The following is a 12,558-nucleotide window of genomic DNA, read 5'->3' on the forward strand; positions in this document are numbered from 1 at the left end:
GGGTGGGCTGGCGGGGGCTAGATGCTGCTACCTGCTTCTGCCTCTGAGTCAGCGTTGCCATGACAACGCAGGCCCTGCTGGATGCTCCTCCTGGCACAGCCCCCGTCACCACAGCCACAGTCATGCCTCCTCCAAGGAGGCAGGTGTAGAGGGGCAGAGGGGACTGCGATTTTCCCCCAGGCTCAAGGACCGTGCTACCCACCTTCCCCCATTCCCCCCAGCCCTGTCTCTTAAGCCAGCCCCCTCCTTGCTGAGGAGCCCCGGGGCTGAGTGAGGGGCCCTTGTGGGATTGGAGAGCTACCTGAGGGAGGGAAGGGGTTCCCACTGCCCGGAATGTCTCAGGAAGTGGATACTGCTGGTGAAGGAACATCACGCCAATGTCAAGGGAGTCTGGATAATAGGACAGGCAGAGCTAGGGGGTAACGGGGAGCCACAGAGGGAGAGGGCAGTCCAGCGGCGCAACCACAGAGGGCAGAAGACAGGTCCCTATGACTCTGGCCAGCCCCGAGGCTCCCAAGACTCTGCTGTGCCCTCTGGAACATGGGCACTGGTGGGGAAACTGAGGCAGGGAGACACAGGGTCACAGGGTCCTCCTGGGCTGGCAAGGAGTCCAACTCCCACCCCCCCACCCCAGCTGCTGTTGGCCTGGGTGCTCCTGGGCTCCTTCTGCTCTTACCTTCCCTCCATGCCCCTTCACCTCACCCCACTTCGGGCCTCCTCCTCCATTCCCCGCCGCACATCGTGCGTTCCTAGCTTGGGACCTTAGCTCGTGCTATTCTGGCTCTCAGTAATCTACCCTTCCTGGTGCCCACTTTGTCTGCGGGTATCGCTGGCCCTCTGCTCATCCCCCCTCCCATTCCTTCATAGCTCCTGCCAGGGCTTGACGTTAGAATACCTATTTTTCCAGTGATTCCCACCCAAGAATGTTGGGTGCCTCTCAGATGTTCAGTTGGCCCAGCCCCACCACGGCAGGGGTCTGTGTGTGGAGGGTAGGGGGAGCCAGGCGGGGATAAGGGCTGTGTCTGGGTCCTCTCCACTTGACTCCACCTGACCCAGAGCTATAGATAGGCACGGGATGGAGACTTGGGGTGGCTTACAGCTGGCGCCTGGGCCTCGAATTACCCGTCCATCAAATGGGTTGTCCCAGGGCCCCGAGTCAGGGGCGGAGAGGAGCTGAGCGGCGTTGGCGCTTCCCTTCCTCAGCGCCGGGAAGCCCTTCAGGACCCGACGGGAAGGGGTTAACTGCGAGCCGCCCCCTCCCCCAGCTCTGCATTTAATTAGCGGACCCGCAGGGGCGCGGAGCTGGGCCAGTGGGGGGGGGATGGGAGAGGGAAGGGGGACTAGGGAATCGGGGAAAGTGGAGGGGTTAGACGCAGAGGGAGGGGGACGGGAGAGGGCGGAGGTAGGGAGGACGAAAGGAGGATCCGGAGCCAGCTGTGGATTCGAATCCCGTCTCGCTAGTGTCCCCCGACTCGTACCTCTCTCCTCTAGGCTGTCTCCCCCGCCCCTCGGCGTGGGAATCCCCACCCACCCCACCCCACCGCTTCCCGAAGGCCGAGCAGTGCGCCGGCAGTGAAATGTCAGCTTGCCTTCATTGGTCCGTTTGAGGAAACTGAGGCCCACAAAGATGGAGTGATTTGCCAGGGCACAGCTCTGGGACGCCCAGCACTTAACAGGTAGGTTTTGTAGGGATTTGTCTACGTGCCGGGGGGGAAAAAAAAAAACACAAAACACCAGTTCGTCTGACCCTGGGGCTATCACGGCGACGTAGGCCAACGCAAGCGAAAGAAAGGGAGAGGGCGACGGTGTGGGACAGAAGCGGCCAGAGGCTGAGGGCCGGGGACCTGGAGCCCTGGGGCCCAATTCGGTCTCGGCTAGGCCACTCGCCTCTCCGTGCCTCAGTTTCCCCTCTGCGCAGCGTCAGGACAGCTGGAGGGCGGACTCTGCCCACCACCACACCCACGACTTCCAGCGCTGCGTGGGGCACCGGCTGGGTGCCCGAATCCACGTGGCCCCGCCTCGCCTTGACGTCGGCGCTGACGCCACCCGCCTCCCTTGCCACCGAGTCTGGCCGCTGCGCGGGGTTAACTCCGCGGCTGCGGCTGGCGGCGCCGAGGCCCTCCAGATCCTTCCCCCACCCCCGCCGGAGGAGGGGCCAGGCTGGGGGGAGAGACAAGGGGCAGGTCCTGGGCAGGCCCAGCGGCCTGGCGAGGCGGGAGGTCCCGAGCAGCCGCCAGGCTTTGGCCTGCGCCGTTCCCTCCGCGTGGAATGCGCCTCCCGCCCCGGTCCAAGTCCATGTTTACAGCGACGTCTCTCCCTCCGGCCGGGCCCTGACCCCTCCGGGCCTGGGAGTGTCCTTATCGGGTTTGGTCTCCTTGGGCCTGGGGCGGAGTCCTCTCACCCAGCAACCCATTGTTTCAGGGTCGAGTTTCTTCCCCACCACGTTTGAGATGAGAACCATCGAAACTTAGGAGAATCGAACTTAGAGAGCTCACCCAACGAGGGTCCGCACCGCCCTGCCGGGCCCCAGCTGTTGGGGCTCCCAGCCCCCACTCCTGTCGGCACCCCCATCCTTGCGGCGGGGGAGGGGGACCCTGCAGGCTCCGCCCTGCCCCAGGGGAAGTGAGAATGGGGGCCCTCCCCCGCACCCTCACCACTTCCTCCCGGGGAGAGGCGGTGGCGATGGAAGGGGGGAAGCTGGCGGGCGAAGGAGTTCACGGTGGCGGCCTCAGGTTGCGAGTGTCGTGGGGCGGAGGGAATGTCTTTGGCTCCCCACGCCCAGGGACGCAAGGCTGGTGTTTCTGTGTCTCGCGTGCCGGGAGGCCCCCCAAACTCGCTCTTAACTTGGAGCCCCTTCCTAATCGACTGGGAGTCTGCCCGCTCCTCCCCGCTCCGGAGGCCCCGCCGCCACCGCTTCCCTGCCCTTGTCTGCTGCCCGCTTAGCCCCGGTTCAACCTACTCCCCCACTGGGGGGCCCGGCTCCTCTACTTGGCCCTCTGTCCTGCAGCTCACGGTGAGCGAGCGAGGCCACCTGTATTCCAGTCTGCGCTCTGAAAATGGGCATGGAGCCATGCTTGCTCAGAGCCTGTGTGTCCCTCTGAAAACCGTGGACAGATGTCCCTCTTAGCAGTGCTGGCGGGGGGCTATTAAAAAATGTGGGGAGTGGGTTTCCCATTTTTGGGGCATGGATGCATCCTCTCATCCATTAATTTGCTCATCCATTCATTACTTCGCCAAATCATCCATTAACACCATTCACGCATTAATTCCTTTACTTATTTAATTCATACTTACTGATTCACACATTTTCCCCTCCCCAATCCCTGGGCAGCCTGGGCAGAACGTCAAGGGCCCACAGCTCATTGCAGAAGGCTGTCAGGGGACACAGTACCGTGGGTGGGGACACCCCCAAGGTCTTGAGGAGGAAGCAGGAGCTTCTACTTAACTGAACCAACCCGAAGTCTCCCCAGAGAGGCCCTGTGGGGGTTCCCCCCACAAGGAGCTGCTACCTGGCGCCACCACCATCATTTGTCCCAGCGAATGGGTCAGTAAACTTAAAGGCCCCCAGAAGCATTCTATGGGATGCAGGCAAACCCCATGTGTTGTAGGTGCTCACTGCCAAGGCTTGGCACATTACTGAGCACCTACTGTGTGCCGAGGCCCTTAGGGACAAAAACACCAGGTGGATCCCTGTGGCCCCTTCTTGGCTTGGCTTGGGGCTTCCCTGCCTTCAATGCTTTCTGGATATTTGGACATCCCAGAGCATCCCTTAGGAAGGAATTCCTGGGTTTTGCTCTCATTTCATCGTTTTTCAGTTTCTTTCTATTTATGGCAAGAGAAACTGGTTTTCCATTCTTGGTGGTGACATGGAAGTTTCCCTTTTGAAATATATTTGAAGTAAAAACAGAAAAGGGGGTCGACCTAAAGGAGAAATAGTGACATCAGCCTAAAGCGTACTTTTTCATTTATGGTGGGTATTTCCTGTCTCATTCTGGACTATCAACTCAGGGGTTGATGAGGGATGGTGGAAAACCCTGGCCCAGCACACAGGGCAGGGCACACAGTAGGTACTCCGTACAGGGTGGTGAACAGCTGAATGATGGTTCTGGAGGTTGGCTGAAAGATAAACAAAACCAAAGCAAATCAGCTTCTCAAGCTGGTTTAGCAAAGTCGAGCTCACCACCCTTGGATCCCCAACCTTCAGGTTTCCCAGCATCTGTCTGGGAAAGGGCCTAACGTGGGCCTGGGTACACAGCAGATGCACATTACATGAGCGCAGGAATCTTGCCCATCCTGGGGGTGGGGGAAGAAGGTGGTGGTGTGAAAAGTTGTTTTCTCCTTTGCCCGGGCGCCCTTCCGGGCTCACTGTGGCCCGTCGATCAATGAACACGGGGCTGGCCTGGGCCACTCATCCGGGCCTGCGGGAGGCTGGGGACACTGCAGCCTCCGGGTGCAGTCAAGAGGGCCACCGGTCGTAAAGCAGGCTGTCAGTCTGGTTCCATCCGGGCTGAAAGGAGCTGACGAAGCGTCAGTTTCCTCGTCAGTAAAATGGTCTCGTGAGACTGGAAAGCGCCAGTGCCGGCCCGGAGGACTGGGTGTGGGTACCCTCCCCCCCCCCCCCCCCCCCCCCCGGCCGGCCAAGCACCTGCGCAGGACGGGGGAGGTGATTGTGGTTCCTGCTCCCGGCGAGGGCGGAAGCCGGGCAGGAGGGGAGGGGAGGGGCCACCGCTTTGGCCGGTAACCCGATCCTTAGGAATGCGCGGAGGCCAGACGCGCCCCCGGCCCCAAGACTGCACCCCTTCCCCGGCCCCCTCGCGGGGTCCCGCCACCCGCGGATGGTCCCCGCAAGCCCCACCCCCACCAGCCCATGGGTCCTAAGCGCCGGAGGACGTTCCCCATGAGCCCTACCCAGACCCGCGGGGTCGAGCGATCCCCCGCAAACCTCCCCCTTAAGAGGTTCCGCCGCCTAACCCCTTTCTGCTTCCCGCTTAACTCTTTTTTTTTTTTTTTCTCTCTTTCTTTGGGGCTTTGCGTTTTATCAAGTAAATTTGAGGTCCCTAGGTCTTCAAATAAAGACTAAACATTAAACCGACATGCAGTTTGCTTTAAAAAAGAAGCGCGCTCGACGCTGGATCGAAAGACAGAGAGAGAGAGAGAGAGAGAGAGAGAGAGAGACCCCGGAGCGGAGGGGAGGAGATTCAAATCTCGCCTGGGGCGGGTGGTAGTTTCAGCTTTCCTTCGGAAGCTAGGATAGGGGTTGGGGACCGGGCTGAATTTTAGTTGGGCCGGTACTGTGCCACACCTCAAGGCAGGTTCCGCACCCTCCCTGGACTGCTCTGGAAAGTGAGATAATGTGGAGCCGCTGGGAGAGTAAGGGTGGAAAAATCAGGGTCTAGGCTGAGGCCTGTGACCGATTTCTCCCTCAATCCCATCTTCCAGGGCCACTGCCACTACACTGGGCATACACTAACCAGGCTCCCATGGAAGCCTGCTTTCCTTCTCTCCATCTGGCTTCCCGGGGCTCACACAATCCAGCCCCACAGGCTGTCTCCATCAAAGTGGCCAGCCGCCCCAGGGCTTTTGCATTGTCTGTTCCCACTGTCTGGGATGTTTGGCCTTCAAATTATCTCCAGCTCCTCCTTCATTCAGCATCACCTCTGGGGCACCCCACCCCAATTACCCAACTCTAAAACATACCCCCCAGTCCACAGAGGGGGCACCATTCTCCTTGAAATTGTGTTTGAAGGTTCCTCCTTCAGAGCCTGTGCTGGGAAGGTGAGGGTCTTTGTGTCATTCCCATGTGTCCCCATCATTTGGCTCACAGTAGGAGCTCAGATAGTGTATACAGAATGAATGAATGAATGAATGAATGGGAGTTATCCCTAATTCACTGTGTATGATTGGTTGGTGGATCTAGCTAGGCTCCCCTTGACCTGCCTGACTAGGTAGGGACAGGGTTGGTCCAAATGGAAGAGCAGGTCTAAGGTGTCCCAGAGCACTCCCTGGCTAGGAGGAAGGAGAAGGTAGGGAAAATTATTGGGTCAGAGGGAACAGCAAGTACATAGCAGTAGAGACTGAAGAAGCCAGGCCTTGAAAAGTAGCGCTGGCAGTCTGTCCAGGGCCACTCCGCGTACGAAGGGGCCAAGGCAGGTCCTCTCTATCCAGCCTCAAGAACCGCCCCCCCCATCTGGGGTAGACAAAGATGGTGGACAGGCTTAGCCAGATGGTAGGGGGTCACTTAGGGGATTTCTTGGGCATCAGATTAGGGAAGGCTTCTTGGAGGAGAGACATTGGGTTTTGAAGCATGAGTAGGAATTTGCCTGGAGGGTAAGGAAGGGCACTTCAGCTAAGGGAACTCAAGACCAAACAACCATACACAATTAAGGTTGGCTTAATAATAATAATAATATTAATAGGGGTGGCTCAGTGGGTTAAGCCTCTGCCTTTGGCTCAGGTTATGATCCCAGGGTCCTAGGATCAAGTCCCACATTGGGCTCTCTGCTCAGCAGGCAGCCTGTTTCCCCTCTCTCTACACCTGCCTCTCTGCCTACTTGTAAACTCTGTCAAATAAAGTCTTTAAAAAAATAATAATGGAAAATACTTATAGAAAACATGGAGTTCTTACTATTTTTTCAAATCCAATGCAAATCACAATACTCCAGGCACCTGGCTGGGTTCGTCAGTAGAGCATGCACTCTCTCGAATCTCAGGGTCCCCAGGATAGGGGTAGAGTTTACTTACTGAAAAAAAAAAAAAAAAGTCACAAGACTCCATGAGGTGGGTGAGATTATTCACTCCCATTTTCATGAGGAGGAAAACTTGAGTCAGAGAGACCTTGGACTCCTGGTGCCTTCATTTCCCAAGGCTTGTTTGCTGGTCAGTCTTTCAGCTCAGGCAGGTTCTGCCCATTGTTTACCAGACCATTCACCCACTTGTCAGGGTTAAGGCCCAAGGTCAGGGTGGAGGCTCCCTAGGCCACCCACTCACGTCCTGCCTTGGAGAGAAGCACGGCCCCATTTCCTCCAATCTAGCCCCATTGCATAGGCCTAGAGAGGGGGTTCTCAGAGCAGAGTTAGCAACAGGATGGAGGCTGGATCCCCTCTCATCAGGGGTCCCTTTGCTCAGGCTGGGACCTGAGAGGTCAGGTCTGGAGGACACAGAGACCACAGCAACCAGACCAGGCAGCGTTCTCCTTTAACACTGAGCCAGGTGCTCTACCAGATGTTGGAGACCCAGCAGGTTCAGGATAGACAAGGTCCTTGCCCTCCGGGAACTTTTGGTCACCCAGTCATTCTGAACTGCTTCCAAGGCTCTAATGGAAATAAGGTGAGTGGGAGGGGCCTCTCCAAGGATACAAGTTTGCCTTGGGGAAGGGAGCCTCACACAGAGGGCATAGCATATGCAAAGGGCCTGAGGCATCATGGGCTGAGAGGCCAAGGCTCAGAGAAGCTGAAAGGTTAGAGGGAGGTGTGTGGAAGAAGGATCCTTAGCCTCTACCATCTGGCTGAGAAATTGTCTCTATCCTGAGTGTGGTGGGAGGCAAGGAGGGGCTGTGTGAAGGAGCTGTCAGCCAGACCCAGGTGTCCCAAGAATTCCTAGGGAGTGTTGGACAGGTTACCTCCCTCCTCCCTCATATTCCATATCCAGCCAGCCTTTAGGGAGGCCCACTGAGCGCTGACTATAACCTAACAGTATTAAATAGTTAACAATTACCAGCTGGGATTCCGGCCTTAACAACAGGGAAGGGGAGGGACGCTAAGGAGGAAACTGGGGGGGGCCGGTAGTCAACCACCCTCACCTCAAGACCCACAGCAGGCCCTGTCAGATGCAGAGTAAAAAATACAGGTGGCCGCCCAGGAGCAGGAGGCCAGAGTTCCACCAGGTGAATGAGAGATCTGGCCGGGTCGCACCTTGCTGAGCCTCGGTTTCCTGCCTGTAAAGTCAGGAAGTCGGACTCGGTACTTTTATACTCCTCAGTGAGAAGTATCAGGCTCAAAGCGTTTCCAGCAACGTCTGGCAGCTCTCCTTTTCCCTCCCTCGTCTTTCTGGGGCAAACACATCACCGCAGATTTAGGGGTGAGGGTGAGACAGAGGTAGATCTGACCAAAACGCCCAGGAAGCCACCAGGATAAGCCCCCTCGGGCCTTCTGCCGCCAGCCCGTACCGAGCCAGGATGGAGGAACTCTAAGGAAGGCACTTGTAGGCGTAGTGGAGCGGGAGGTGCCTTGGAGTTATTTATCCATCTAGGCCCCATCCCCCGCCGGTCCCCGGAGGCCGGCACCGCCCCCGCTCCCGCCCCCGCCCAGCCGGGGCCCCACGCGCGGATACGGGGCGGGGCTTGGGGGCCGGCAGGCGGCTGGTGGCCGGGCTCATCACGCCACCCGGGACGTGCCTTGGCGGGAGGCAGCACTGGGGGCATTGATCGTACAACGCGCTCCCGGGGCGGGGTAACCGGGTTCGGCGTGGGACCCGCCCCCATGACGTCAACCCACAAGGCAGCGCGCTGTTGTGCGGTTTACCGCGCGTCACCCGGGCAACGGCAGCCAGGGGAGGGCGGTCGCGGCTTAGCCCCGCCCCACCATGCAAATGAGCGACGTCACCTACGCCCAATGGCGAGCGGGGGCAGTGAGCTCATCGCGCTGGGCCGAGGCTATAAGAGGGCGCGCGAAGTGCGCGGCGCAGGAGCCGCCGCCAGTGGAGGGCCGGGCGCAGCGGCCTCGGCCGGGGCGGGCGCAGGGCCGAGCGGACGGGGGGGCGCAGGCCCCCCGGGCGGCCGCGGCCACTCCCCCCTCCCCCCCCACCCCAGGCCGGCGCGGCGGGGGAGGCGGAGGATGGAAACACCCTTCTACGGCGATGAGGCGCTGAGCGGCCTGGGCGGCGGCGTCAGTAGCAGTGGCGGCGGTGGTAGCTTCGCGTCCCCGGGTCGCCTGTTCCCCGGGGCGCCCCCGACGGCGGCGACTGGCAGCATGATGAAGAAAGACGCGCTGACGCTGAGCCTGAGTGAGCAGGTGGCGGCGGCGCTCAAGCCCACGGCCGCGCCGCCCCCGGCCCCCCTGCGCACCGACGGCGCCCCAGGCACGGCGCCCCCCGACGGCCTGCTCGCGTCGCCCGACCTGGGGCTGCTCAAGCTCGCCTCGCCCGAGCTCGAGCGCCTCATCATCCAGTCCAACGGGCTGGTCACCACCACGCCGACGAGCACTCAGTTCCTCTACCCCAAGGTGGCGGCCAGCGAGGAGCAGGAGTTTGCCGAGGGCTTCGTCAAGGCCCTGGAGGACTTGCACAAGCAGAACCAGCTGGGCACGGGCGCGGCCTCCGCTGCTGCGGCCGCCGGGGGACCCTCGAGCACGGCTGCGGGCACCGCGCCTCCTGGCGAACTGGCTCCGGCGGCAGCCACGCCCGAGGCGCCCGTCTACGCGAACCTGAGCAGCTACGCGGGCGGCACCGGCGGTTCGGGGGGTGCTGCGACGGTCGCCTTCACCGCCGAGCCTGTACCCTTCCCTCCACCGCCTCCCCCAGGCGCGCTGGGGCCGCCCCGCCTGACCGCGCTCAAGGATGAGCCGCAGACGGTGCCCGACGTGCCAAGCTTCGGCGAGAGCCCGCCGTTGTCGCCCATCGACATGGACACGCAGGAGCGCATTAAGGCGGAGCGCAAGCGGCTGCGCAACCGCATCGCTGCCTCTAAGTGCCGCAAGCGCAAGCTGGAGCGCATCTCGCGCCTCGAGGAGAAAGTGAAGACGCTCAAGAGCCAGAACACGGAGCTGGCGTCCACAGCGAGTTTGCTGCGGGAGCAGGTGGCGCAGCTCAAGCAGAAGGTCCTCAGCCACGTCAACAGCGGCTGCCAGCTGCTGCCCCAGCACCAGGTGTCCGCGTACTGAGCCCGCGCGCGGGGCGCATGCGCGGCCCCCCTCCCGGGGAGGCGGGCTCGAGTGGGGGGTGGACGTGGGCGCCCCGGACTCGAAGAGGGCGCGGCCCCGGGGACTCCCCCCCACACCCCGAGGGTGCCAGGATTCCGAGAGGGCGCGGTCCCTGAGGACCCCCCGAGGGTGCTCAGGACTCGAAGAGGGCGCCTCGGACTCGACAAGCTGGACCCCCTGCTCCTGGGGGCAAGCGCATGACACCCCCCCCCCCCGCCCTTGGCGCTGCCTCTGTTCCCCGAGCGCGGCCACCCAGTGTTGCACAAACCCGCGCGCCCCGGCAGCCCCTTTGTACACACCACCGCAGAAGGGGGCTCCGAGGGGGCGCAGCCTCAAACCCTGCCTTTCCTTTTACTTTTTTTTTTTTTTTTTGCCTTTGGAAGAGAGAAGAACAGAGTGTTCGATTCTGCCCTATTTATGTTTCTACTTGGGAACAAACGTTGGTTGTGTGTGTGTGTTTTTTCTTGTGTTGGTTTTTTAAAGAAATGGGAAGAAGAAAAAAAAAAAACAACCTCCCTTCCCTTTCCTCGCTCTTGCTCACCCCCCCTTCCGTCCTTCCGACATCCCTCCTCCCGCCCTTTTTGTTCTGTTGTTTTGTTTTGCTACGAGTCCACATTCCTGTTTGTAATCCTTGGTTCGCCCGGTTTTCTGTTTTCAGTAAAGTCTCGTTACGCCAGCTCGGCTCTCTGCCTCCTTCTTCCCCCGCCGGGGCCTGACGGGCTGGGCAGGGCCTGGCTCACACGCTCCCCTCCCCCCTCCCTTGCCTCCTTGCCCCTCCTCCCTCTGCCTGTGCTCGGAGGAGGAGAGCGGGAGTACGGGAGGGGCCCCGAACATCTGGCGCTCAACGAGCGCCATCTAGGCGCTCCCGGGCTTGGGGCCCACCGGTGTCCAGGTTAGGTGAGGGATACTACGATCTCCAACCAGCATTTGGAACTAGCGAGCCCACGCGTGTCCCCTTTAGGATAGATGGACTACAAGATGGAAAGAGCACAGCCCAGCCCCAGGCGGGTAGGAAAAGGCAGTAACTTGAACCTCTGGGCATCACTTATCCTGTCTAAAATGGGCAGAACAGTTGTAAGCTTGCTCCGGAAAGTTGGGAGGATTAACAGTTTGTTCCAGAGCCGCGCTTGGCCTGTAGTTGGTGCTCAGCGTAAGCTTCTATTATTGTCGGGCGGATGGGGGTTGCTGAGTCTCAGGGCCAGAGGAACGTGGCGCAGGTGGGGTCGGACTGGAGCAGTCTTCCTCCAGTAGGGGTGGTGTAGCTACGCTCCGTGGTACTTCCCTAGGCATTCACTCGGAATCAGGATTTCCCAAGTACTCCCAGAAGACCTCTCCCCAACATCCTAGTATCCCATTTTGAGGAAACTACTGTTCAGAGAGGTTGAGTGATGAGAGGTCACAGAGCCTGAAATTTTTAGGAGTTTGCAGGAATATCTGGACCTTGGGCTGTTCACCTCCAGAACCTTGACCTCTGGGCTGCCTTCATCCCCTGCCTACCCTGACCCTTGCAGTTTTGTGGGCAAAAGACCCCAGGCCTTGGGTCTCTGTCTCACTTGGTGCCAGGAGGGACCTAAGCATCAGTGGTCAAGGACACGGGGCAAGTCGAGCTGGTGCGCATGTGTTGAACATCAGCTGTATACCCAGCCCTGTTAAGGAAGGCAGGTGAATTGTGCCTGTATACCCAGCCCTGTAAAGGCAGGTGAATTGTGCCTGTTTTACAGATGGGGGCACAGGTGCAAAGAAGGAACATGCCCACCGACCCTCTTGCCATTGAAAGGGTGGGGCCTCGCCATCTACCTGTTTCCTCTTCTTCTGATCACCCTGGCTGCCTACTTTTCAAGGCTTCAAGAGCTGCTTTGGGGTTTGGTTTTTGACAGCATGACCTCACCTTGCACCGCCCTCACACTGGGAGGGACCCAGCAGTGCCCCGCCAAAGCTGAGGTGAGGGTGTCTTGACACAGGAGACCCTGAACCAGGCTTTGGGACCACAGCTTCACTCTTTAGAAGCCTGAGTCTCAGCTTGGGTGCCAATTTGCCCCTGTGTAACCTCAACCCAGCCCTCTCCCCTCTCCCCCCTCTACCTCCTATGCTATGAAATGGGTAAGTTCATGTCCAGGTAACAGCATCTCCCACAACAGTTTGGTGAATGAGTAATAATGATACTGAAGGGCTCTCCGTGCACCCCCAACCTACAGAGAAGGGGAGAGGCCCAGGAGGTCGGAAGATCTGCATCAGGCCCCCCAAACCGTTTTATTCATAATCCTGATGCCAACTGTGTTGTGGGGGGGCGATTTCCCCACAGTCACCGGTTCTGAATTCTAGACATCACCCAGGTGTCCTATAATTCAGTTCTGACACTACCTGGAGTTTGCACAGACCCTACAGACGGGGGGTTCTTAGTCCCACAACACCACCCCCCCTTCAATGCCATTTGGAAGTCTCTGGTTGCCACCTGGATTTTGGGACAGTAAGCCCTAAACCAAGGATTTCCTCACCCCCCACGCCAGTCTTGATAATTTAGAACCGCTCACAGAAACTAGGAAAGTGTTTTATTTACTATTACTGGTTTATTTATTTACTTTCAAGATTTAATTTATTTATTTGAGACAGGGAAAGAGAGCATGAGTGGTGGGAAGGGGCAGAG

General features: G+C 59.4%; 1 protein-coding gene and 1 long non-coding RNA gene across 2 annotated transcripts; one reads left to right on the top strand and one right to left on the bottom strand.

Moving 5' to 3' along the window:
• Nucleotides 1-3,266: 3,266 nt before the first annotated feature.
• LOC309851780 lies at nucleotides 3,267-6,617 on the bottom strand. Its single transcript, XR_014304921.1, has 2 exons — nucleotides 4,972-6,617; nucleotides 3,267-4,116 (listed from the first exon to the last, which is right to left on the bottom strand). It is a non-coding gene; the product is annotated as an uncharacterized lncRNA (long non-coding RNA).
• Nucleotides 6,618-8,676: 2,059 nt separating this feature from the next.
• Nucleotides 8,677-10,590, top strand: JUND (JunD proto-oncogene, AP-1 transcription factor subunit). The gene has a single exon (XM_082707430.1). It carries the CDS (start codon nucleotides 8,832-8,834, stop codon nucleotides 9,873-9,875), a length of 1,044 nt encoding a protein of 347 aa, XP_082563556.1. The 5' UTR covers nucleotides 8,677-8,831; the 3' UTR covers nucleotides 9,876-10,590.
• Nucleotides 10,591-12,558: the final 1,968 nt, after the last annotated feature.

The sequence above is a fragment of the Mustela nivalis genome, assembly GCF_964662115.1.
Source record: "Mustela nivalis genome assembly, chromosome: 1".
NCBI classification, from domain to species: Eukaryota; Metazoa; Chordata; class Mammalia; order Carnivora; family Mustelidae; genus Mustela; species Mustela nivalis.